The 25,226-nt window shown below is 36.9% G+C and overlaps 5 protein-coding genes across 10 annotated transcripts; 3 read left to right on the top strand and 2 right to left on the bottom strand.

Annotated features, from left to right (window-relative positions):
• The first annotated feature begins 498 nt into the window (after positions 1 to 498).
• LOC141902313 (melatonin receptor type 1A-like) lies at positions 499 to 2,112 on the top strand. Its single transcript, XM_074789978.1, has one exon. It carries the CDS (start codon positions 737 to 739, stop codon positions 1,760 to 1,762), a length of 1,026 nt encoding a protein of 341 aa, XP_074646079.1. The 5' UTR covers positions 499 to 736; the 3' UTR covers positions 1,763 to 2,112.
• Positions 2,113 to 2,482: 370 nt separating this feature from the next.
• LOC141901884 (mesoderm-specific transcript protein-like) lies at positions 2,483 to 6,053 on the bottom strand. Of its 4 annotated transcripts, none has more exons than XM_074789434.1 (11): positions 5,871 to 6,053; positions 5,239 to 5,417; positions 4,721 to 4,884; positions 4,511 to 4,641; positions 4,231 to 4,304; positions 3,958 to 3,998; positions 3,721 to 3,788; positions 3,506 to 3,607; positions 3,314 to 3,390; positions 3,159 to 3,222; positions 2,483 to 2,933 (listed from the first exon to the last, which is right to left on the bottom strand). In XM_074789434.1, the coding sequence occupies exons 2-11, from the start codon at positions 5,381 to 5,383 to the stop codon at positions 2,792 to 2,794; spliced, it is 1,008 nt and encodes a 335-aa protein (XP_074645535.1). In that variant the 5' UTR covers positions 5,384 to 5,417; positions 5,871 to 6,053; the 3' UTR covers positions 2,483 to 2,791. The 4 variants fall into 4 exon arrangements, with proteins under 4 accessions (XP_074645535.1, XP_074645532.1, XP_074645534.1 ...); XM_074789431.1 differs by lacking the exon at positions 3,958 to 3,998 and adding an exon at positions 4,043 to 4,083 and having other exon boundaries at positions 5,871 to 6,051; XM_074789433.1 differs by lacking the exon at positions 3,958 to 3,998 and adding an exon at positions 4,043 to 4,083 and having other exon boundaries at positions 5,961 to 5,998.
• A 165-nt stretch (positions 6,054 to 6,218) lies between these two features.
• On the top strand, positions 6,219 to 12,495 carry LOC141901410 (DENN domain-containing protein 11-like). 2 transcript variants are annotated; one of them, XM_074788622.1, is made up of 10 exons: positions 6,219 to 6,492; positions 6,831 to 6,930; positions 7,035 to 7,193; positions 8,096 to 8,164; positions 9,033 to 9,183; positions 9,271 to 9,409; positions 9,610 to 9,735; positions 9,824 to 9,974; positions 10,053 to 10,124; positions 10,881 to 12,495. In XM_074788622.1, exons 1-10 carry the CDS (start codon positions 6,249 to 6,251, stop codon positions 11,077 to 11,079), a joined length of 1,410 nt encoding a protein of 469 aa, XP_074644723.1. In that variant the 5' UTR covers positions 6,219 to 6,248; the 3' UTR covers positions 11,080 to 12,495. The 2 variants fall into 2 exon arrangements, with proteins under 2 accessions (XP_074644723.1, XP_074644724.1); XM_074788623.1 differs by lacking the exon at positions 8,096 to 8,164.
• A 301-nt stretch (positions 12,496 to 12,796) lies between these two features.
• Positions 12,797 to 15,912, bottom strand: LOC141901807 (uncharacterized). The gene is made up of 3 exons (XM_074789289.1): positions 14,738 to 15,912; positions 14,432 to 14,559; positions 12,797 to 14,306 (listed from the first exon to the last, which is right to left on the bottom strand). The coding sequence occupies exons 1-3, from the start codon at positions 15,846 to 15,848 to the stop codon at positions 13,461 to 13,463; spliced, it is 2,085 nt and encodes a 694-aa protein (XP_074645390.1). The 5' UTR covers positions 15,849 to 15,912; the 3' UTR covers positions 12,797 to 13,460.
• Positions 15,913 to 17,369: 1,457 nt separating this feature from the next.
• LOC141902409 (meckelin-like) lies at positions 17,370 to 24,968 on the top strand. 2 transcript variants are annotated; one of them, XM_074790119.1, is made up of 21 exons: positions 17,370 to 17,588; positions 17,681 to 17,766; positions 18,834 to 18,936; positions 19,357 to 19,465; positions 19,559 to 19,631; positions 19,720 to 19,794; positions 19,960 to 20,028; positions 20,170 to 20,321; positions 20,584 to 20,839; positions 21,163 to 21,226; positions 21,555 to 21,650; positions 21,815 to 21,898; positions 21,986 to 22,158; positions 22,238 to 22,492; positions 22,624 to 23,074; positions 23,215 to 23,423; positions 23,556 to 23,678; positions 23,764 to 23,874; positions 23,965 to 24,067; positions 24,147 to 24,289; positions 24,367 to 24,968. In XM_074790119.1, the coding sequence occupies exons 1-21, from the start codon at positions 17,372 to 17,374 to the stop codon at positions 24,445 to 24,447; spliced, it is 3,033 nt and encodes a 1,010-aa protein (XP_074646220.1). In that variant the 5' UTR covers positions 17,370 to 17,371; the 3' UTR covers positions 24,448 to 24,968. The 2 variants fall into 2 exon arrangements, with proteins under 2 accessions (XP_074646220.1, XP_074646221.1); XM_074790120.1 differs by lacking the exons at positions 17,370 to 17,588; positions 18,834 to 18,936 and having other exon boundaries at positions 17,738 to 17,766.
• The last annotated feature ends 258 nt before the right edge of the window (positions 24,969 to 25,226 follow it).

Here is a 25,226-nt window from a genome sequence, read left to right as displayed (position 1 = left end):
GTTATGATGCTGGTATCCAAATTGTCTATTATTTGAAAACATTCGATGGAATTTTTACCAAACAGTAGTTATATAGCTAATCAACAAGTTTCCCGATAGAAATTCAAAAATATCCTGCAAGATTTATATCTGCTGTAAGAATTCCCTAGTGAATAGGTCAATTCATGTTAAATTGCAGCTAATATCATTTTATCATGACTTTGCATCGAAGAAAAAAAGAAAACTTCCGGGAATTTCTTTACGACCGACAAGGAACGCGTATACACTGTCTTACCCTTTCAGTCGTACCCTAGACAATAGATAGTAAATGAAATAACTTAACAGATAAAGATAAAAGGTTTGATTAGGCAGATTAGATGGTTTGAAGCCACTGCCGCTAAGTACCTTTGTGACCCATAAAAATTAACCTTCGTGACGTCTTCGAATTTAATTTCTATTTTATGGGGGGGGATTTCCGTTTCGTTTTACAGGAATATATAGGAATAGTGGTGTTCGTTTTATTGAATTCAAAAAGATGAGTCAACTGAATTAGCCCATTAGACTGATCAAATTAACAAGAGGTCAATTGATAAACAATACGAGACTTTCCACAATAGTATTACTGGAAACCGGGATAATGATACGGATGTCAGGCGCTCGAACGGTGGTGATCGTGAAATTGGTAGTCTGTTTACCGAGCTTTGCTGTGTTACACGTAAGAAAAATAGGATTATAGTCTTAATGAACTTTTGGCATTATGAATAACACAACGAAGTATCTTTTGGAAGCGCCCGCTTCTCAAAAAGCGGTTCACGCCGCAATTGCTCCGATCTTCACTTTGCTGGGCCTGGTCGGTAATAGTTTGTTGATTTCGGCTTTTTTCGTGACGAAGAAATTGCGAACGAGTACGAATACTTTCATTCTGATGGTGAGCGTGTCGGATTTGGTGCTAATCCTGCTGATGCTCTCCTCGAAGATATCGATCACCGTTTTACAGAAACGAAACACAGTAGTGCTAGAAAGGGATACATTATGTTTTTCGTTGACGATGGTGGCTTACATCAGTTACGGCGTGTCTGTTTACGGCCAGGGAGCGATTGCCATCAACCGTTATTTCAAAATCTGCCACCATAATCGGTACCCGAAGATCTACACGAAGAGGAACGTGCTGCTGATATGCGTTGGAATTTGGATTTATTCGATTTGTTTGATTTTCGGTATAGCGTTCGGTGGACGTTGTTTCTTCACGTTCGATGGACTCATTTGTAGAATTGACCCCACCCAAAAAACGCCCTGCGTTTACTTGGTAATTGCGTTCGGAATTCTGATACCGACATTCACGATATTCGGCTTCTATTTCAAGATTTTCATCACCATTCGCGCAACAAGTTTGAAAGTCAACAGAGGAGAGAAAATCGACGCCAAAACGAAAAAAGCAATTATTTCACTGTTCACGGCGTTTGTCCTGATGGTTATACTGTTCTGGCCGTACGCAATTGTCGCCGCGATTGATAGTAACATCCATACGAGAGGTGTTGGCATCGCGATGCGTTACGCGGTAATTTGGACATACCTGAGCACCGGCACAAACCCCATCGTCTATGGAATCATGAACACAACATTCAGAGAAGGTTACAAGAACGTCCTCTGTTGCTGCTGTCGAAAGATTCGAAAGTCTAAAATATCGCTCCCACTGGCAGATGCTAATTCGTCGACATCTGGAGCGACAAGATCCAGCGGAAAGTCATCCGATTCCAATGCTACCACGAAAACCAGCATCTAAACATTTTAATCAAAAAAAAAACTTTCGGAGAATAAGATAAAAATGTATCCGTTCAAATGATAAGTCTAATATTCCTTTTTATAAATTGTAGCTCCACCTTTGTCTGAACTACGTAAAATTATTTGCATGCATGTCTGAGATGCGAAATATCACATCACTTCTTGAAGTCGCATATATATCATATAGACTGAGACTTAATCAAGAAATCAAGATCTATTTGTTTGAAAATACGATAATCTCCGTCTTAGTAGAATATCCACACTCAAACGCGGTAAACGGACTATTAGATGAAAACCCATGTACAGATTAAGTTTTAAAAATCAAATTAAACTCAGAAATTCACCCAATTAGCCTGTTCTCCCCTCGTTTTTAGTCATAATCTCACACCTGACGATGATCTCTAGGGTAAGATCTTTTAATTTTTCGATTAAATAAATTCTCGATTCAAAAAAACTTATAATCTGTACATAGTGGGATTTTATCTTATTATCCGTCTATGCGCATGTCCACGTGCATGATTTCGGCGCTCGCAGTATTTCGGGTATTTTAAAAAACGATGTTACTAACTACAAGTCATCTCATTTACAATAACATATAGATTAGCCTTTCCTATGTGTTTCGTGGTACAAGTATGTAGAAATCAAAATCCACTCGAAATCAAACAAATGACATAAGACAAATACAAGGTTATCATTAATGGTTTAATTTATTTTACGACAATTCATTACAAAATACATCCCGATGATACAAAACTGATTTACAGCTCTAATTATTATATACATGACTTCCAATCCTTGTCTCACAATATATACTATTCAATACAAAAATAATCATTTTAAACAACATACGCATTAAAATGATCCCGCTGAATACTTCCTTCTCAAATGAATTATTCTATGAGTTGATACACAATATCTCTCGTATACTTATTCTATTTCTTCCACTGACAAAGTGAATGTTCATACAACGCAGGTAACAAAATTTGAACTGTTGACTATTACAGCACAATTATCGGTATATACAAAATCATTACATAGCTTGAGTATGAGCAATTTTTAACGGCGTTAAAAATTTCAGGTATTCCTCCACGACCCCACTAGGATCTTCTAACTGTGGATAATGTCCTATATTCTCTGACAGCACATAGAGTCCCACTTTTGGAGCTGTATTTCTGAAAAGATAAATCAAAAGTACCATAGTGTATCTATTACATGTACATATGTTTAGATTACTTTCAGATCATGAATCTTGGTGGGTTTAGAGTTAATTGACTAGCTGCTTTGAACTGGAAGCTGATTTACCACATATTTGATCATTTCCTCAGAAGTACCCTAAACTTGAGACAGAAATATTTAGCCTTACATAAATTACTGTAAATACCCCATAATATACTTACTTTGAATGTGGGATGAATTTGATGGGTGGATTGACTGGGTCTGCTGGACCGTAAATTATTTTTACTGAAAAATGGAAATGATGTATAATTATTGAACATTGTTGACTGAAAGATTTCTCTAACAAATATGTAGTAGATATCTCAATAGAACTTACTAGGTATTGAACAATCTTTTAAAACACCGACCCACCTATCTTTATTTGATTGCCTTTCTGGAATGTATTTGATTAACCTGAAGAAAAACGTAATTCAATAAATGAATGAATTATACGCACTGCATTTGACTCCCTTTCCATATACATGTACTAAAAATAGGAATACCCAGTCACAAATATGTAATTACTTACCTATGAAAAATCGCATGACCATCTTTCCACCTCATGGCTGCCCAAAAATCTTCTAATTCCTCATCAGCAGGCTGAGTATCAGGGCCAAACACTTTATTGAAACTAGACCAAAACATAAGAATATGTTTTTTTGTAAATTTCTCATTGGTTTTTGTAAGTTGGAAGTATAAATGAACTGAGTTATATCTAACACATGAGTTTCAAGTTAAATATACCTAAATCTAAATGACTGGAAGAACATTAATCTACTTGCGATAGCACCGATATAAGGTTGAAGTAAAATCTGCAAATACGAACATAAAAATAATTTTGAAATATCATTTGATATGATAGAAACTGTAATTCAATTTCCACTGGATAAAGAGGGGAAATTCCCCAACTACTACAAGTGAGACCATTTCATATTTTCATCAATTTTTCATGATTGTCATTTTTGCTCTAAAGTTATCTACCTTTTGAGTAAATCTCGGAAAGTTTGTCTCTGGATAAATTCCTGCAAAAAAATAAGCATACTTTTTCATTTTCATTTTACATTACCTTCTGTATAGGTCTCGGAGAATGCGATTCTGGATATATTCCTAAAAACAATGGTCAAAATGTAGAGAATGAAGCCAAATGTGATTAGATTAAAATATGAGTGGTTTATCAGTTAATTAATATCTGTTGCAAGGCATTGATTTCCAAGCTGTCTATTTGGGGCTGTGTAAAGTAATGAATGAGCCTACCTCCATTTAATAGGCAAACACTGAGAATCTGATAAGTATGTTTCAAAGATTTAGATCGGTCCTTTTCATTGTATCTAAAAATTCAGATATTGAACTTTACTAAAGAGAAAATAGACATCCTTACATAAGACCTAAAGAACCTTAACAACATCAGAATGTGTCTGTAAACCCGCTTATACTTAAACTTATCTTTCAATACTACTCATAAAACATTTTCCTGAATCATCAAAGCAGAGATACTGTATTTCTTAGACATATTGTATTTGTTAGATTTATTTACCTTGAAAGCAGCTCCTGAGCAACGGTATCTCCATAATCGTGAGCTAGTAGATGAACATCATTAATTTCTAGATTGTCTAACAAATCTTCTACAATATCAGCTTGTTCAAAAATACTGTATGTGTGATTAACCTGCAAGAAAAAAAACTTCAATGTTTTATTTCTTTCCTTTTCGTCCTTTATATCAAAGTCACTTCATCATTGAGATTACCGGTTTGTCACTAAATCCGAAACCAATAAAATCCAGTAATACAACCCGGTGAAAATGTTTCTGCAGATCTGGCAGTATTTTGTACCAGTCGTAGCTTGATGTAGGGAATCCGTGTAAACAGATGACACTACTCGCTGCTTTCGAGTTCGCCTTGGTCACAATATCTATAATGCGATTCAAAACAAAAATCAATCAACTAGGTTATCAGGATCACGCCATTAGGTTCAAATCCCTGCCAGGGGAGGATGAAGCAGCCTTCTAACTAATTACAAAACAGGATAAAACTAATCAGATCTCAGGAGCTGAGGACCTATAAATACATAAGCATCATCATTACATCATTACACTTATTCATAAGCACTTAAAATGTGAATTGACATGCATTAACCTTATTCTTAATAAGAAAAATCCAACTAAAGCATAGGACTACTTAAATAGAAAGAAAACTTGGAACTATATCTTTGAAATGATAAAATGAATTAAAATCTGAAAGTAGGTCTTCATCTGGGTTACTGCACCTATATAGAAGATGTTGTGTCCTTTATGCTGGAAATATTGCCCGCTGTCCAACCATTCCTTTAATCGTGATGACAATTTTGGCGGTGGATACATGACGAAACCGGCCAGTAGCAACGCAGCAAATGCAATCAGCAGTCTATACATTATTTTCGGCTGGGATCTTCAATGACAGTGATGGCTAAAATAAATGACAATTAAGCAAAAATGTTATACAACTGTTTATCTTAATTTAGGGTTGATCATCAATACTGTCCAGCCCAGTTTTAGAGGGCTGAAGCTTCAGAATATGAGCTCTACCCAGGTATCCTAGTAAAAACACCCAGCGGTGGGACATGGCGTCCCGGTGGTGGGCAGAGACGACTCGATCCATAAGAGGTGCTTGACAGCAAGCAGCTATTCTTAGCCCACCACGTACTGTAAAAACGATAATCTGTTAATCCTGCATCTATTTATTTCATTTCATAGAGACAAGATTTACAAATTATCTGATGTGCACTGAGAGTACAACCCAAAGTCCCAAGCCCGCGCCGGCCGTGGTGTGTGGTTTTGGTTGATTAACTTGCTTGCTTGTGGATCCCCTCCGGCGCTCTGTGACAAACCTCGGGATGGCTTCAAAACCTCGTGTCCTTACCTATTCGTGATAAATGATCATTTAAACGACGATGGATATCAAATCAGTAGACCAGAAAGAAAAAATCAGGAAAAATTTGAGAAAATTTACCGAGCTGTTTTGGGGGTGCGCCTCATTTTGGATAGGTCACTTTTGTCGCGCGAGTAAGATTCGCCTCAATTAAAACTTTATTATACACACAACTAACTTAAGATTCACATCGAATATTTATATAATGAATCTCTTTACATCTATGTTTGAGAATAAAAACATTAAATTGGGTACATATGAATCATATTTTAATCTGAGAGAAAATATTTAGGCAAAAATGTTTAAGATCATCATCACAGCGCATGCGCTAGTGGATGGCAGTGAAGTCGGAAGTCGGCAACGTCGAAGATGGCTGAGGATGAGAAATCTCCGCTTTTGGACAATTTCGAGTCGAATTCTGTGGAATATCGGGGCAACAACAGGGATAATACCATCAGACATCGACTTCACAATAACGAAAATAGGACAGGATTGCCCGGCCACCAGGATGGGGTCGAACGCGGGACTATTAGCGCCAGTACATCGGCTTCCAATTTGACAGATGCGGATTATATAGTGTCAATATTTGTGATAGCTTTCGACACACGAACTGGTAATCTTTCATTAGACCAAAGACATGCTTGATTATCCTGATATGATTAAGAATTGATTGTTGTTGATATGTGCAGGTTGAATCAATGAAGATATTTGAGCCAGTTGTTGATTCAACATTACATAGGCCTTCACTTCACATAACATTGACATTGTATTAAAATAAGGCTTTTGGGCCTAGGCCTACCAGATTTATTTCTTTTCTGAGTCTTAAGTTATTGCAGATATCAGCCTTGATTTTAATATAGGGATTCAATGCAAGATCATTGCACTTAACAGAAATAAATCTAAAAAGGCGTTCAAAGGGTTATGACCAAGTTGATATTTTACTTACAACAGGTAACATGGTTGAGTGGTGCCTGCCAGAAGATGCCGACCTTGATGGGGTTGAATTTAAAGCTATGGCGAGTGGTTCACATACCCTTCACCGGGATTTTGTGTATGTACCTTCAAAGTTTATGTATTGTTATATTGAAGCATATGAACCAGAGTAATTGAATTAGGCCTATCTCAAATTTAATGATATTTCTGTTTGAAATTTAGCTACTTCAGAAAAGGTGAACTTTATGGTTTGGCGTGTTTCGAAAATATGCCAGTCGAGAGCGAAATCGAAAGAGGTGCTAGAATGAAGTCTGTCGGTATACTGGCGACATCATACACTTTACTATACCGACATATGCAGTTTCTTGAAACTCAAGTACGGTAAGTTTCTATGCATCGATTAAAATCAGGACTAATCTAACCCAGCCACATTGTCCTGGTTTAATTCAGCCCATCTGCAATGAAACTAGCTCTAAAAAGAATGACTGCATTCTTTTAAAAAGTTCCCTTATATGATGTTGCCAGTTACTACAGATATCTTATGAGCCTGATATTAATCACCAATGCAATAAAGAGTTCATTGTTAGCAATTTTAAAACTAGGCAATTGGAGTTTTTTGCGTTGATGAAGAAGTCTTTTTCAGTGTGCTCCATATGTGGGAAAAGGGGCCACATTCTTCTTAAGTGTATAACATTGTGGCTGCTGAAGTAGCAAGGCTTTCGATCCCCCTAAAAAAAAAAAATTAAGCTAAATTTTGGTGTAATCTATTTTTCACATTAGCTCGAGATATATTTCAAAGCAATTATCGGCATAGATAGAATATTGACATCAACTCTGGTAGAGGCAGCAGATATTTTAAAAGGGGTTGCTGTTTTTCTGATGGGTTGTTGTAAAAATGAAAGTGGTGGGCGCGCCTCTTAAACTGTTGTGGAGAACGCTGCTTTTTCGTGAAGGTCTAAATTGTAGGTTTTAGCATAGGCTGAGGATTTTGTGAGCCATCTGGTGTACCATGTTTCGGCTTTATTACGACTGGCATCCACAGTTTAGCGTTGAATTGATTGAAGTGTAGAGTTGGTATTGATTTATTACCGTATTCTGTCGATATTGTTCTAATGTTTACGGTGCAATTGATATACATACGTATCGTGTAGTCAGACACTTTTATAGTTTAGAATACATTAACACTCAACTTCAGAGCCATAGGCCTAGTTGAATTCCCTGTCAATCGATTCATATTTCTGGCATGATTTTACATGATGTTTTGTGTTTTGTTTTTACTTCAGGTTTCATTTAAAATCTCCGGGTGTATTTGACCAATTAGAAGCGTTTTATAATAAATACAGTTTGTTCTTGTAAGCGAGCATCGTCATGACATTATATTGCTGAAATGATTTTCTAGGATATTCTAAAATCAGAATCCTTCCTTTGCAAATTTTGTTGGACAAAAAAATTGGGGTGCTTGATCTGGTATTGTGATTATGGTTTATCGGGAGTGTTTATAGCTATATCTTTTATTCATGGAATTCAGCAGTTTAAGGAAAAAACTAATCAAATGCTCAATTTCTTGAACAACAATTAAATCTTGGTTACTCTTTCAAAAATTTGTTTGCTGTTTTGTGGATAAGGTTTTATGTGTATTCTTCTATCCCTGATTTATATCTTATTCGCTGTTGGCATTTGGTACTTGACAATCATTGAGTGATGAGGTGTGGTGGCCTCCGAAATTATTCAAATCTGTTATAATCTATTTAACATAAAGAAATATATGATTTAATCATGTGCATTGTATATGAATACATCTGATGTATTATGGTGGCATGTTCATTAATTTATGATTTTTCAAGAAATTTCGCTTTGTGGCTAGCCTGCAAGGGGCTATCCATAAAAGACATCCACACTAAATAGCAAAATTTCAATCACTTTGCACTAAGCCCCTCCTCCCTTGTCCATTTGACATAAAAGCCATCAGACATCGGAACAACCCCCTCCCTATATTCACGAAAATCCACAGAGTTCACAAACCCCCCTCCCTTCGACCATAGATGTCTTTTATGGAATGCTCCCAATCCAATGATCATGTACGTTTATCTCAAATTGAAATTGAAAATTACTGTCTAAATATCAATTACTTAAGGAAATTTCTCTTCCATCGACCTCAGGCGTTACTAACCTAGTTTTAGTAGTTTGACTGATTGTATCTCGTATGGTTTTTTTTCACAGGCATCAGTTAGAGATTCCAGGGAAATACACGCAATTGAAGGCATTTTACAACGATAAAAAAGGAGTGCTCGCGTCCAGTGTATCGACGGATAGTATTCACCTACACACGCCAGTGTCTACTCCCAGTAGTGAAATTCTGCCTGAACTGAAGGTCAGTTTAAACGAGGCCGTGTATCAACATGAAGGGTTTTTCAGCTTAACGTCTTTCATTTGATGATTATTAATGGCTGTTTTTCAGATTACTCATCCTGCTGGCTGTTTTTCGCAGTTCATCAAATTCTTCGGCGAACAAATATTCATACTTTGGAAATATATTTTGTTACAGAAAAGAATTCTATTTTTCTCACCACCGCCCATCGGCGTCGTATGCTATAGAGGTAATTAATTCACTGGTCAGAAATATCATCAGCAGTCCTCCTGTCTTTGCCTAAGTTGAAATGTATTGTTTGATCATAGAATATCTAAGATGTTCATCGCAGTAATTGTAATCACGCGGTTCACCTTTTCAATATCCTCTGTTGCCGGTAATTGTTTTTTACGGGTCGAATGACTTATCAATAATGCCTTTTGCTTACAGTTTACTGCGCTTGTTGCCTTGGTAACCATTCTGTGATGGAATTATCAGGCAGAGAATGTAAACCTCATTTCTACGTCAATGTGGCCGATATCGAAACGTTAGAAACTGAAATGTCATATATAGCTTGTAAGTCTTTCGTAAGTTCGATGTGAATACTAAAGAAAGTATTATTTGAATGTTATGTATGACTAGTGTGCTTTATCTGTTTTTGCAGGCACAACGGAAAAGATCTTTGAATGTAAAACGCAACTTTACGACATTTATGTAGACAATCAAAACGTGCTGGCTCAGTCAGCAGCGCTGAAAGAGATATTACGAGTCAGTGATTCTGATCGTGACAAACTAGCAAAACTGAATAATCAAAGGTTAGAATCTATCTATTTTAAAGTACTAGCACATTTTCGCAGATGTTTAATTCCACTGATCGTATGTGTATTCTTTAGATCTGCGTCATTATTTTCTCGAGAAGAACTTGGAGAAACTGATGCTCTCGATGAAGAGGACGTATTTACCGAGTATGTACCTTACATTAATCATACATGTACTGGTATGAATATTGGTTTTCGGGCTTCCGTAAGACCCTTATTCATGTTTTCATGTCTGTCTGTGTGTGTCTGTCTGTCTGTCTGTGTGTCTGTCTGTCTGTGTGTCTGTCTGTGTGTCTGTCTGTCTGTGTGTCTGTCTGTCTGTGTGTCTGTCTGTGTGTCTGTCTGTCTGTGTGTCTGTCTGTCTGTGTGTCTGTCTGTCTGTGTGTCTGTCTGTGTGTCTGTCTGTCTGTCTGTCTGTCTGTCTGTCTGTCTGTCTGTCTGTCTGTCTGTCTGACTGGCTGTCTGTCTGTCTGTCTGGCTGTCTGTCTGTCTGTGTGTGTGTGCCTGTCCGTCTGTGTGTGTGTGTCTGTCCGTCCGTCCGTCCGTCTGTCTGTCTGTATTTCAGCTACTTAGCTCTGTTAATAGTGGGTTGATCTTGATTAAACTTGGGTATAACATTAGTATGGGGTCTAGTTCAGCAGTGCAAAGGGCCCAGTGCTCCACCTAGCAACAGAACTAGGCACTAAAATCTCCGTTTTTTCAATGACATGACCTTAAAGATAACCTCATAACTGAGGAACAGGGTTGAAATTCAAAAAGTTGTCTTGACAAAATTTAGTTGCATTGTCGCCTATGGCTGGTACATGATATTTGAATTTGAGTTAGCAAAAATCTGAAAGCTTATGTGGCATATTTCCTTACTGGTACATGCATTAAGAATATATGACTATGAATTATTTTCAGGTTTTTCTATGAACAGAATACGAAACTGTTTCAAACACTGCTGGATGTTTCGGCGTCACAGGATCGTCAGTTGACCGGTGATCATATGAAACTGATGGGACTCGACCCGGTCGGCGATCGACCATTCCTAATGGAATTAGTCGAAACGTATGGCATCGACGTGATGCTAATGGTGGACAATCCTTGTTGCCCTCGATGACGTATCGATTGATTAAAGCAATGATGACAATGCTGTAAAGAGATATGAAAATGCTAGTAGCATTTAAGCTATGATAAAACTTCCATTTAACCAGTATGTTAAAGCAAAACCTCTGCAGATAAAAATATGTTATCTGGATCTCTGGATCCAGGTTGAAAATGAAAATTTTAGTGAGGGTAAGCTTTTCATCCAACTGTAAAACCAGAACCTGAACTGTTATATTTATATTGTTGTGATCAGGATTCAGGGATGTTCTAAATTGGATGCACTAGAAAACAAGAAAATAATTATTGATCATACATGTACTTAAACAAATTATTCAGAATTATGAATTTATCAACACCAGACACCCCACCCCTATTTTCAGTCAAAACTATACGAGTTTCCCAATTTCCCTTCTTTCAGGAGTCCTGGAATACAACTATATCTTTGGCTTCCTAGATTTGATTAAACCAGTCTCTGCACGGTGGAGTGGAGTGACAGGTTGGGGCGTGCAATACTTGCATGAACATTGATATTCTTCGGCTGTTAATCCAGTACTTAAAAATGTACATATACATGAACTGTTTACAGTGGAGTTAGTTGTTATTGGTAAATTTATTATTCTGTATCAGATAATCTAAATTTAATTGCCATGTACAGCAAAATTTTAGGCGATCCAAAATTTTACCGGATCATGACATGCTTATTTGACTGAAATTTGTTTTTGACTCAAGTATTTCTTCGTTACTGTTTGTTGCTCTGTAGTCTACGGTAGTTTATTTATTAAAGGTTTACTCCGATTTGTAAAATATTTCGAAATCACCACCGTGATATGTAAACTCTATATCCCTGGGTGTAACTTTCGACCATCCTTGATTTTATGACACTTGCAGTACGTTCTACTGTACTGGCGAAGTGGGGTTAAAGAAATGTCTATAAATACTTACATTGTATACAAATGTTGTACTGTGAAACTCTCGAACCAAGGACATTCAGACAATAATATGGATGCAGTCATTTCATCAAAAGGTTCCGTGTGTATATCAGGTGATTTATAAATCTCAAGTTACTATTCATCGTCTCCAGAGCTATATGTTCAAACAATTTGTGACATGTTTTCAATGGGTTGATACACTATCGTCGATGTTGTTGTAAGATGTTGATATGATGAATGCGATATTTTGTCCTAAAGAAGGTACAAGATTGATGTTATTATAATTATTGATTTTAGTTGCCATATTGGCTGTTGAATACAGTATGTAATTAAATATATTGGTAAATGATGAATAAGTCTGGAACAGAGTGTTGAATGTTGATGAGAGGTACATGTATTATTAGTATAGTATAAAATATAGAAAATAAGTATGATTATGAGATAAAAAATTCTAGTCATGTAATAATGATAAATTTTATTGATGGAAATAAAATTATATTGTGCGTGTAACGATATCGTTTTTGTAAAATTTGTTTATACATACTGGAGATTGGAGATGCTCTAAACAAAGGGTTTTTGGTTTTGAGGAGGAGAGATGTTTTTACCACAGGTATTATTGACGTAATGACAGTTCAATAAGATATCGATGGTACCGTAAATGGTGGTTAGAACGATCTGATTACCGTAAATGGTGGTTAGAACGATCTGATTAGAACAGTGGACTACACGTGCCTTTGAGAGAAAACCTTAAGAGAAAAGATCTTGGTTTCGGTCGTTTTTTTTTAACAAGAACTTTATTTTCCATAATATACATCAGTGCATAAGACCTACGGAATAGACTTACAAACCGCGTAAAGAAAAAAAAAAATATTTGGCTTACATGTCATGCTTCGATCGTTCGTTGTCTGGAATCTCGGAAACCAGTCAAGGAGGCGGGAGATTTTGTTTCAAAGATAAGAAAAAGCTAAGATATATGATAATCTCAATTAACATTTTCAGCTATTATACGCACAAATACTGACTAATAGGTGCAAAATGAACAAAGATTGTTAGGTGACCAGATATGGCATTTTTTATTTTTTCACAGATATGTACAACAGGAGGGCAGAGACACAGTTAGACTTAAGATAAAGAATTAGGTGCGACAGACAGATAAATCATAACAGGCTTATTGATAATCATCAGGCAACACGCGTAAACAAACTATACACAAAGAACATATAACATTTATGCTAAAGTCTTTTATATACAAGTACATGATACTTGTTACAGACTAAGGACGCTCGAAAGAAGCTGTCAGTAAATCCCAAAAATTGGTTCTCGATAATAATAATAACCGGAAACCCAAAAAAGCAAAGTTCGCGTGCCATTTACTGTAAATATGAAACACCAGGAACAAAACTATGTAAAAACAAAGCAAAATTTGAATATATAGGCTAATACAAGCAATGCAGTTTTTGAAATCTTAATATTTCGTTTTGTGCCCGATTTGTAGTTTCTTCACTTTAAGCACTTGGAACTTGTTGCAATTAAACGGTTCATCCAAAAGCATCTCTTCTGTCAATTCTCGAAAAATGGTACCATCAATTTTTTCTTCTAGGATTATGTCCGATAGTTTATGCAATGCGTGCAATTTGACCACATCGGCGACCTCGTTGACAGATAACGAAGATATATCTTCTGGGATGTCACTAAGACATTTGATTCTTGATGAGGTTGTAGCCGTCGTTGTTGGCGTGGCATCGCGCGGCGACCGATACTGCTTGGAGGACGAGTCAGTCACGGAGGGCAAGTATTCTGGAATTCCTTTGCGATCCGAATTAGAGAATGGTTTTACCGCCACCGAATGGTCTGATATTTGGGTGATAAGGTTTAGTTGAGAAGACTCGTCGCCTAAAATCTCTTTGAGACGATTTTTACCTCTCGATTCATCAAAATCATCTGGATTGGAATGATGTGTCCAATTTGGAACGACGGAGTAAATATAGCCGTCTAATATCTCTTCGTCTGTCACAATCAAAGGAGTGCAATTCTCCGAATCTGGGCGTGATTTAATTGAAGATATTTTGCATTGCTCTGGATAAACGATAGCCCTCGGCTTAATCTCGCGCACATGAGCGGGTCGCCAAAATGATGGCTTGTCTCTCGGCTGTTTAACATGGCAGGCTTTTTCTAAAGGAAGAAATTGGTGTTCATCCGTTGATCGCTTTTCAGCTTTTTTCAATGAATGAGATATTTCTAGCGCGTGTAACGGTTCGGTATATTCCACAGAAGAAAAATCACAATCAACTTCGTCTTTGGAGACGTTAGTCTGCAAAATTTTAATTGAAATATGGGTTGATATAATTCATCTCTGTAAATGTAGCCAATATATAAGTCATATATGACTTGTGTTTTCTATATGACTTGTGTATCCGGTCATGCCGCTATATTTACCCGAACAGAAGATCCAGAATTTCGGTCAGTATCCGCTGATTCGATGTGACTGCTAGGCCTTTGAAGAGAAACAGGTGTCCTCGATTTAGACCTAGGCAATGATAGAAAGTTCACCAGTTGTGCTCGAACTAAATTTCAAAACAAAACAAAAAATATTCACCAGAGTGGTCCCAGTGAAGACATTTAATAACCCCAATTATTTACCCTAGAATATATTCAGCCCCTGAATTAGGATTATAGTTAGAGTATATATCAATTAAAAGTTAAATAAAATAAGCGCGATGTTTCAAATAAATAATTCTTTACCTTTTTGTACTTTGCCCGATGTTTTGATTTCATACCAATTATCAATTGGCAGTTCTCTCAAGTCGTTTCCGAACGGTATAATAAAATCCTGAACCGGAATAGCCTTCGCTTGAAAATTGAAATTCTTGAAAATTTTCGCCAGCTTTTGATACGCACCAAAACTTTCGTCGGCGCTTGAAAATTCGATCCTCGCAATGTGTTCGCTGCCAGTATTTGTGGGAAATAACGTAAATGATCCCAAATCGTGCAAGGTGGTAAATGCTTGTAAGTCATCGAGGCTATACTTCGATAATTTCACACAAACGGCATATCTTTGCGTAAACGTTTTCATCAGAACGAAAGTTCTCTTGTCATCGGGCAACCACGATTCTTTTTCGTCAATCTTTAAACAGTCGTCGTAACAAATTCGCTGAGGAAGGTTTTTCGAAACACTCAACATGTCTTTGATGCTCGCGTAATAATACTCGTCCGCTACAACAGTGAAATTTCCAATGCAGTCAAAGTTTAGCTTAAACTTGCGCCGATTGCTCCGACGAAAACACATAAAGGAATCACCCACAGAACCTGTGACACATTCCAATAATTCGACGACATCGTCTTTACGTAATTTTACATTTTTTGGCTCAGGAATATTGATATCCATTCCAAGTTTTACAAACCGGGGCATATCTACGGCCAAATCAGCAACGGTTTTGTAAACGTAGTTCGGTGTTCGCGATGGAACAACACGGAAACTAGAGTTCATGTCTATTGGAATGCTGAACTTTTGGTTCTTTGAAAAATATGAATAGTTGATCTCTTTAATTAGATTAGTAAATTTAGTTAATTTCTCTCTTCCTGCCACAGGTGTGGATGAAGACGCGGTAGTATTTTGGAGGATGGCCTCGACCATATCGACATCTTTCATACCAAGAATGCAGTACACGTCTTCGACATCAACGGATTTAGCGTCGGAATCCGCTGAATTTACACCCACCTTTGCTTTGACAATCAGAGGAAATGAAACCGTGTCTTCGTTGAGTTTTTCATTTAACCTAATTGAATCATTATTCCACTTGAGGTCATTACCACACGTCAAATCACCGCTGGTAGCATTTGGTTTCGAATTCATCGTAGCTTTTAGTGAAAACTGAACAGAATTATGAGAATCGGGTCTGCCTATTCACTATACTTGATTAACACGAAAATTAAGTTTAAATGCCAAACTGAACGCCCAGATAAGATACATTATCACTAAATATCTAGGTTGAAAAAAAAACAAACCAGGCCGAGAAAATCGACAACTCTCTAACGTTAGATATATTTTATATCCATACACGTTTCGTAGTGGTCAGAGGTCCTGGGCCACTCGGAAGAGAGACCGTTAGACCGATCGGGTAGTTTAGTGCCCGGTCGGGCACGTGGATTCCGACCCGTGGTTGTGGCCCAGTAGAAAATCCCACAATGATAACGAGAAAATAACGTTAAGTCTGAAAATGTTGCCTTGAGCCCACAGGGGCCCGGCATAATAAGTTTTTGACCCCAATAGGTACTAGGACCAGTCGACGTAGGCCGTCCTTTGGACCGAACGGCTCCGATTTCAACACCTAGTTGAAATTCGATGCGAGAAAGGATAAGTTTACTCGTCAATATTATGAATAATCGGTGCCGTCTTCCAGTTAGCGGAACTTTGTCAGCCCTTGCTGATTGTCCTAGTTTATAGTTTATACGTCCATTATGGTTGGTCTTTTTTGAAATATAGTCATCGTGGTTGAGGAATTCTTACATTATAATTCCTCAAGCACGTAATCTGGCATTTTCTATAATTGTTGTATGAAAATAAATATGATTCACGTTAAAAATCTTCCAATCTTTCATGAAGTTTTTAGCAACAATCAAAGGTTGAAATGAAGCCCTTTTGGGCTTGGCCCTGCGCTTTGTTTATGTCATCGTTGTTTCTACCATAAGTTTTCTTCGAATAAACGATTTTGACTTTTATCACTTGTGGCGACTCTTTCTCATATTCGAGAAGTTTGAATTGGTCAGTGGTGGTCAGTGGTCAATTTATGAACTTATTAAAGAAATTTGTGGTTTGAATAGAACAGGGATCAGTGATTGGCTGACTTGTCACCCGCGCAATTTAAAATAACTTGATATGTTCTCCCGACAGCTCAGTCATCATAAAGCAATTCTGTTGTTCTAGGAGCAAAGCAATAAAGATCTTAATAGATATAGATCCGCGAAAAGTCGATGTATTAGGCCGAGGCATCGATGCCGGGTCCAGTACCCAAGTCCCAGAAAAGATTTCGAGAGGAACTTCGCTCAGCCGTTTCGCATTAAAGAGCAGGAGGAGTGCATCCGGACGGTACTACGAAAGCATTGGGTAACATTGGGTATGGATGCTCTGATTTGGATATACTCGGAGCTACCCTTTACCCCGAGGCCGCGCGCCAGTTCGCTCTTAAAATTATGGGATTCGAACCAACATATGTATTTTCACTTATCCCAAAAATAAACGTATCAAATTTATTTTCTATAAACACAGTATATATTTTATGATATTTTCTACATCTGGCTATTAGTTTATTTGAAAAAAGTAGTTGATGAATTAATGATATATTCATTCAGCCCGAACATAGCAGCAGGAATTCCATGATGGCGGACGATGATCTAAACAAATCGATCCTGAGCGTAGTATTTCTGTTAATTTTTGTAGTCGGCACTGTTGAAGCTGCCGTTTTTATTCCCTATCAGACAGTTAAAGACTGTAAAAATACTGCTGCTGATAGTGTTCACGAATTCTACGACATCACGCAATTGAAATGCTCCCCTTGTTCTGCTGCCAGCAGCATTCAGATTCAAAGTCCAAATGGTAAATAAACTAAAATTTATTGATTATTAAAAGACCTGGCTATATTGAGTGCAGCATAATTATTTTTGCGTCATAATTTTGTTTTTTTACAGGATTTACATGTAAATGCCAACAGGGATATAAGCTTACAAAAAATTATGGTGGAGATATCCAGTGTCAGAAATGTCCAAATGGACTTGTAAGTATCTTATCTTGGAATTGTAGCCTAAATTTAGTCCTATTTAAGAAAACCGAACCAGTCAGTGAAATATTTGGTTGAAAAAAAGTTATATAAGCAGAGTTTGAGAGAGAGAATCTGTTTATTTGCAGTATGAAATGCCTCATTGAATAAACTAAATTGAAATGTATAGCAGTGATTGATTAAGTGAAATAAATGATCTTGTCATTTGGAAAGCCTAGTCATGAAATGAATTTAAATTTTCAAAATAGATTTTTTAGATTTTGGTGCACTTTGTTTCACATACTCATTATCCATGATAGGGCCTATAATACATAAAACTGCCATAATTTGCCAGGTTTCTAACATCATTATACTCACGCCCTAAAAATATGATAACTACTAAATATATCGATGTTGAATATGAAAATTTTCTAATTTTTCACAAAGATTGTTTCCCTGGATGGTTGGAATTGTGTAAAATGTAACACGGTACCTAACATTAACCCAGGAATTTGTCCGAGTTGCCCCAGCTCAAAGCTTACAGGTATCACTTGCATGATAGTAACGGTAGCCAGCTCAATGATGTATATATTTTTAGCATTGTGTCTATGTTATTACTGACATGAATCCAGACTTGCCTTCTGCTAAAACTTAACTACTCTTAACTATCAAATAACAAGTGGACAGTTCCGGTCAATTTCTCAAAGGTTGGTTTAAGATAACCGGTGGATGAATACCATAGTAACAATGAACTTTTAATTGTCACTACGTGATATTTCCATTAGTTAACTCTAAACAACTTTTGAGCTACTGACCTTTCATCTATAAACCGTTGACAAGCTGCAGTTGAAGAGTTGTGAGTTAGCTCTCAATTTGTAGTGTCACCTTCATGTAATGAGCTTTATGTTAGTGCTTTTACAAATTAGGCATGAATAACGCTATAGCTTTACTTGACTCTCAATGTAAATAAGCTAATCATTTCTGCTTCATAACACGATTTACTAATCACGGGCACTTAGCTAATACGATCAGCACCTAACATCGATTTCGCTGTGATATGAAGGTAAATTCTGTTGTATGAATAGGTGACTAGTTTAGATGGTTGGAATTGTGTTGAGTGTGATTCAACGAATCCTGTCAACGTTGCTACTAAAACCTGCCAATCTTGTTTACCATTTTACGTTGCTGGTATGTATAAATATTCTTTCTTCACAATCCTATTAAATTCTACCCTTTTTGTCCGTGCCTATGATATTTTCCTTGATAATCCTTTCTTAGCTTTCTCTGTATTTGTCTTTTTTGAATGAATAAAATGCAAATAGTTGTGTGGTATTACATCATATACGAAAAATAGAAAATTTCAAAATAAAAAAAAAGATGTATAATATGAATTAATTGACTTAAATAAAAGAAAGAATTCTGTGGCCAGGTTGCTGAAAATTCGGTTAGAGTTAACCGGTAGATGGTTGACATAGAGTCAATTTAAACTGTATTGTTACTATGGTTATCTTAAACCAACCTTTTGAGCAACTGGTCCTTTGGCTATTCGATGACTGTAATGCATTATAATGATAGATAGTCCATCACAATTAATAATGTCATTTTTAGTCGAACGTACGTTGAACGGTACATGGTTGAAGAACAGCGCTCAAACACAAAATGTTCGAATGTGTGAAGCTTGTATCGGTAGAACAAAACCGAACGGTGGATCATCAAGGTACGTAACAGAAGCCCATATCGCACGTACCATTAGATTAGAGTATTGGACTGATCGGGACTTAAGACTAACTGTACCCTAATTGTTTTGTAGATGTGAACGTTGCAATCAGTTATTGTCTATGATACCCGCTTCGACAAATTGTGACTGTCCTCCAAGCCAAAAGGTATCATGGAAGAAGATTTGAGCCGTATCTCGCTTTCATCGCTGAATTCTTTTCGTAAAAAACGTTTTCGTGTTTCATCTGTTTTTAGTCGGGTGGATTATGTTTTGCGTCGCAAAGTGATTTACCAGTTGATACGGTATCTCTGTACGCTATCAAAGCCTCTGTAAGATATTTTCAAAGTTCGTCTTCATACAGTACATTATACGAAAATTAAGTCAAAGTTATATGAAATTCAATAGTTCCAGGCTTATGTCTGTTCTAATTATGGGCTGCTTAACCGGTATGATATAATCCTAGAAATTAGCGTATTGTTTATACATTTCTGCAGGATGATACACAAACTGTCGAATCGGCATATTTCCAACGGAATATCAGAGCTGCAGTTGCCATGTGTGAGGTAGGCCCACAGTGCATATGTTCTCTGATATTAATGCTTCAAATACATTTACTTCATTAGATCAGAACTTAACTTAAACTAATAACACATCTGTGAGCTTGCAATCTTCTACTCTACTGATACCTTTCTGATTTATTGTAGGAGAGGTTTTCGAATCGAACTGCTTGCGAACTGCTCGGTAATCTGTGCTCGCTGATTTATGGTAACATGGACAATTTTGGCAAGGCTGGAGGCGATGCATGCTCTCAGTATGAGAGGTTACGGGCATCAGTTGGTGGCGGCAGAAATGATTGGTAAATATTCATGTAGATGATATTTACTGGTACTTGTATGACAACAGTCAATTCATTTGTAGTTTACTAAGGGGTTATTCATTTATTACGTACGCATTAGGGGAAGGGGTGGGGTAAATGCAGTTGCGTACTGTTATACTTAATGTATATGACAAAATAGCCCATATTGCGTACGGGGAAGGGGGAAGTTTTATGCGTACGTAATAAATGAATGAGCTCTGTTCGGTTTTTAGTTCACCCTATACCATATTACATATTCTAGGCCAGCTAATATGCCGTGGTTGTATTATCAAGAGCAGGACGCGGGACAAGTCCTCACCGAGACAAAAATTACGACAAAGTTTACATTCAATGGGCCAGCTGAAACGTCAAATTTAAATTTCCGCCTCGCCCAGTATAGCTTGAACGGCACGTTCTTGGGATTTACTCCGGCAACAGGTGGAAAACTTCAATTATGTAAGGGATCTTTTTCGGAAATGGATTCTGCTTACCAATTTGGGACATCGTACTCTAAAACGGTAAGTGATTTGTGTGGCTGTCATATGAAATTGGTAAGAAATTGATGTGTATTGATAATTTGTAAATTTTTTTGCTGTGAACCATGAAACAATGTATGAATTGATGAATCTTTAGCTCCCAAAAAAGTCAGCAGAGGTGATGGGTTAGGGGTCTCTGTTGTTGTTTGGTGTCCATCACCATTTGTCAACTTAAACTTCAAATGCCTAGTCCTACAGGACTAGTCGGACTAGTGGGAACTTAACAAATTTTCTTAGGGCCAAGGCCTAAAAAAATCAAGAGCCATATCTCTAGCCTAACATAAATTGTCAATTTTAAATTTCAGTGTTCATTATCTATTGATGAACTGTGGGACCGACCTGAATCTGATCTGATATTTTATGATATGTGTATCCTTTTGTGTATTACATGATGGTTTGACTGGGGAATGGTTTGAAAAATTGCAAGTAGTTATACGCCTACAGGGACTTGTCACAATCAACAATGAATGAATAAAACCAGAATCAATGACCAACTCCAGTGTCCCTGTATGATAAAAAACCAGAATTTTTTTATTATATAGGGATACTGGGGTTGTTCGTTGTGCTTCCTACTTGCAGGATCTTTTCTTATTTATGAAACATTGGAAATTTTCATTGATACATAGGGGTCCTGTAATTTTCATAAATGTGACTCTTATCATATGTCTGCATCGTAGTCCTTAACCAATTCAATTAGATTTGGAATTTCTAACTGGAACAATTAAACAGTTGTACGGAGTTCCATTAAAAGTACAAAACCTTCGAGGGAGGAGTAATACTTTTATTAATCAAGGTAAGAGATGCATAGTGAAATGTGAAAGATTATAATTTTCCAAAAAATGCACTCGATGTTTGGAAATGCGATAAACGCTGACTTACTTGATATTTCATTACGAAAACAAACATCATTAAATAATGTAAGCTGTTATTTGAATCATTTTCATTTTATTACTACAGGAACAGATAGACGTCAGTGGCAGTTAACTAGAAGATTCTTCCTCGTCGATAATGTGAGCACGAAAACTAAATCAACAGGCACAAGTATGTGGTGACTTGAATAAGTTGACTGATCATCAATAGCAATGTGAAAAATTAGATGGATGTATTAATTCGATGAATCAATTTTAGATCCAAACAGTGCCGCTGATTCGAGATCAAAACTTCTACGGTACGCGAAGAATATCAATATGTATGTACAGCTGCAAGACGGAAGTAAGGATGGGCAGATCTTTCCTCCATACATACAAATTGAATACGGAGAATTGAAGTCAAATCAATACGGAACTGGTGCTACTGTTCAGGTATATATTTGTTTCATTAGATGATTGTCTCATATGATTATTTTCTATTCTTCAACGCTTGATTTCACTATTTTCGCAGGCATCATTCAATGTGATTTACATATCATCGCAGACACAATTTAACTACGATTTATCGGTAGCTATGGGCGTACTGTGTTCACTGGCCGCAGTTTATGCCGCTATGCGGACATGGGGCTGGTCACGCAGAGCCGGTAAAATTGCCGTCGATTTCGTCAGTATCGTCAAGGTTGTTGCCTATGCCTGCGGGGCGATCGCTAATATATTTTTGATTGTTACATTCGGAGCTGCATTCTGGTTTATCATATTTTATAAGGTAAGTCAAACGTACTTAATGAAAGCTTAAAAAATCATTGTTGAATTTGACGGATCTGAGGACTTACATAACATTTTTTTCACCAAAGCATCATCTACTGAAAAGAATAACTCATTTATTTCTCATTTCAGAGACAAAATGTTGTTTTCTTATTTATACCTACGGTCGTACAAGAGCTACCGTTTGTCGTTTATCTGTCAGTTGGATTCGGATTGAAATGTCTGGAGATGATTCACCTGTTCGCCAGCCAGTGCACGATCGATATATTCTTCATCGACTGGGAACGGCCGAAGGGTCGCGTCGTTACGATGGGCGAAGGCGAGGAGAAAACGAAAGAGAATCCCGTGTCGATATGGCGTACGTACTTCATCGCGAACGAATGGAACGAAATTCAGACGCACCGCAAGATTCGTCCGATATTCCAGTTGATGGCGGTCATTTTCTTCTTGAAAGTCGTCGGATTTGAATACCTGGCTAGCGCTGATCCGCAGAGTTTATTTTATATTCCTACTGATGGTTATAGAGCTCCGGACAGCCGTATATTCCGTTACGCCATTGCTACTTGTATTTTCTTCGTTGTCGGTAAGTAATGAAGCAAGATTGGTGTATTCTTCATCTCCTTTCTTGCATTTAGTATTTCCTAATCTAATGATACTCTAAGTTTTGAGCTAAGGATTATTTGTCTACAGTACTCTGACGATAGATTCGATATTTTATTCTAGCTCTTTGTCAGTATTTGTTCTTCACGTTTTTCTACGAACGTTTCATCGAGGATAAAGTGCAGAATTATGTGGATTTATGTTCGATGAGTAACGTCAGCGTGTTTATAATGGCTAACGCTCAGTTCGGTTATTATATCCATGGACGATCAGTTCATGGTCTCGCCGATACTGGTCTGAAAGAAATGCACGACGCGCTACACCGTGAGGAGGTAAGCCCCGTGCAGTCGAGTTGATCTTGAAACCTGATTTTGCCTGTATTGGACTGAAAATCCTCTACACCGCTAAGAAGTCTTTACAAGATGATTATCGTTAAATGTGAAAATTTGATTTGCGTTTTTCAGCAAGATCTTGTTGGACATCGTGGTCTTGTACCAAACACTGACCAGCAGACGTTTCAGATGGCATTGCCTCGCAAGTTAAGAGTTCAGTACGATCGAGTACTGATGCCTTTAACTGAACGAGGGGTAATTAAACCGGTGTTATAAAACTATTTCCATAATTCTGTTGAGATATTATCATTTACATGTTTACGACTGGGTATACTTGTAGAGTGGTCAGGCTAATAGAATGGAACGAGGCCAGGGTGGAAATGCTGCGCTTGTGAAGAGTCTTCAAGCGTATAACCTTGTTACAAAATTCTTGTCCGCTTTCATAGATCATGTAAGTTGTCCTATCTCCTTTATATGTCGTACTGAAATTATCATGACTGCTTTGTCATTAATACCTGTTCTTACAATATTGGATTATAAGGCACTGAAAGATTTGGACTACATCGTTAAAGACAAACTACTACTTGAGAGCATTTTGGATCTAGAGTTTGAAGAGGTGACTGAAAAAGGTGCTTTCTATAATGGTAAGCATCATAATACACGATTTCGATTTTGCTTGTGGCACACCCAAATCTAAAAATATTTGTTTTATCGATTCTTCAGATGATGGACATTCTTTTGATCACGTTCTATTTTATGGTAATGAATCGACGTTGTTGACGTTCGATATATTCCTATTCTGCGTTGTGGACCTGATTTCTCAGAATTTCATCCTAGCTGCGATTATCACTTATCTCATTGATCAGGTAAGTTTTCTTTTTCAAGTTGTACATTAACTTGCACAGTATAACGCTTACTTGAATTACCTAATTTTCTATTTCAGTTGCTGGTTCTTGTTCGGGACAGTCTTGGAAAGAAGAACTTGGCCAGGAAAACCTTAGTCGATGAAAGATTCTTGATTTAAATTCATTATAAAGGCTTACTACTTATCCTTAGGGAGTATTATTTAGATATTTAAGGGAAAGAATTTTCGGAATTTAGATATGTAAAATAGGGATGATTAGAGTCCTGTGTATAGTGCTTGTTATCTAAATTTTAGAATTTTCAAATTTCTAGTTTTATATGTTTATGTTTATGGCAAAGTAAGCAAAATAAGTATTTGGTGGTAATTTCGGGGGCCATGTATGTAGAAATTAGTCAATAGTAATTGGAGTCAAAATGATTTTTTATATAAACTCTATTAAGCAAACCATATTTATTCTAAAATAGAGAAATTTGACTTAGGTTTTTTAGATCAAATTTATGATTAGTTCCGTCCTCCATATCAATGTATCAATAGAAATATACACCCACTCCTGCCAAATACTATGTACTTAATGAATGTAACAAATGTCTACGTTGGACAATTTAATGATGATCGAAAAACGATGCAACAAATAGACAAGATGCATTGCCATTTGTATATCACCTTTTGTACTTATGAGATTTTTTGATGTATATTTTTAATAAAGATGTTTACATAGAATTTAATGAATTCTTATTAGTGATTGTGTAAGTTTTTTCACTCAGTCCGAAATACGCTAATTTGCTTTGTTACATTAAACGAGTTGACGAACTTCAATCATCTGTCTTACAACATTCTGCCTTCACAGAAATAGCTAAATTAGATTGGCTATGAAACTAAGATGGGCTTAGATTGATCTTAAATCTCATTTAGGCTGAGCAATTAGCATAACTAGCTTG

The sequence above is a fragment of the Tubulanus polymorphus genome, chromosome 3 (genome assembly GCF_964204645.1).
Source record: "Tubulanus polymorphus chromosome 3, tnTubPoly1.2, whole genome shotgun sequence".
Taxonomy (NCBI): domain Eukaryota; kingdom Metazoa; phylum Nemertea; class Palaeonemertea; order Tubulaniformes; family Tubulanidae; genus Tubulanus; species Tubulanus polymorphus.
Note: the sequence above shows the minus strand (reverse complement) of the source record. Positions and strands in the feature narration are given on the sequence as shown.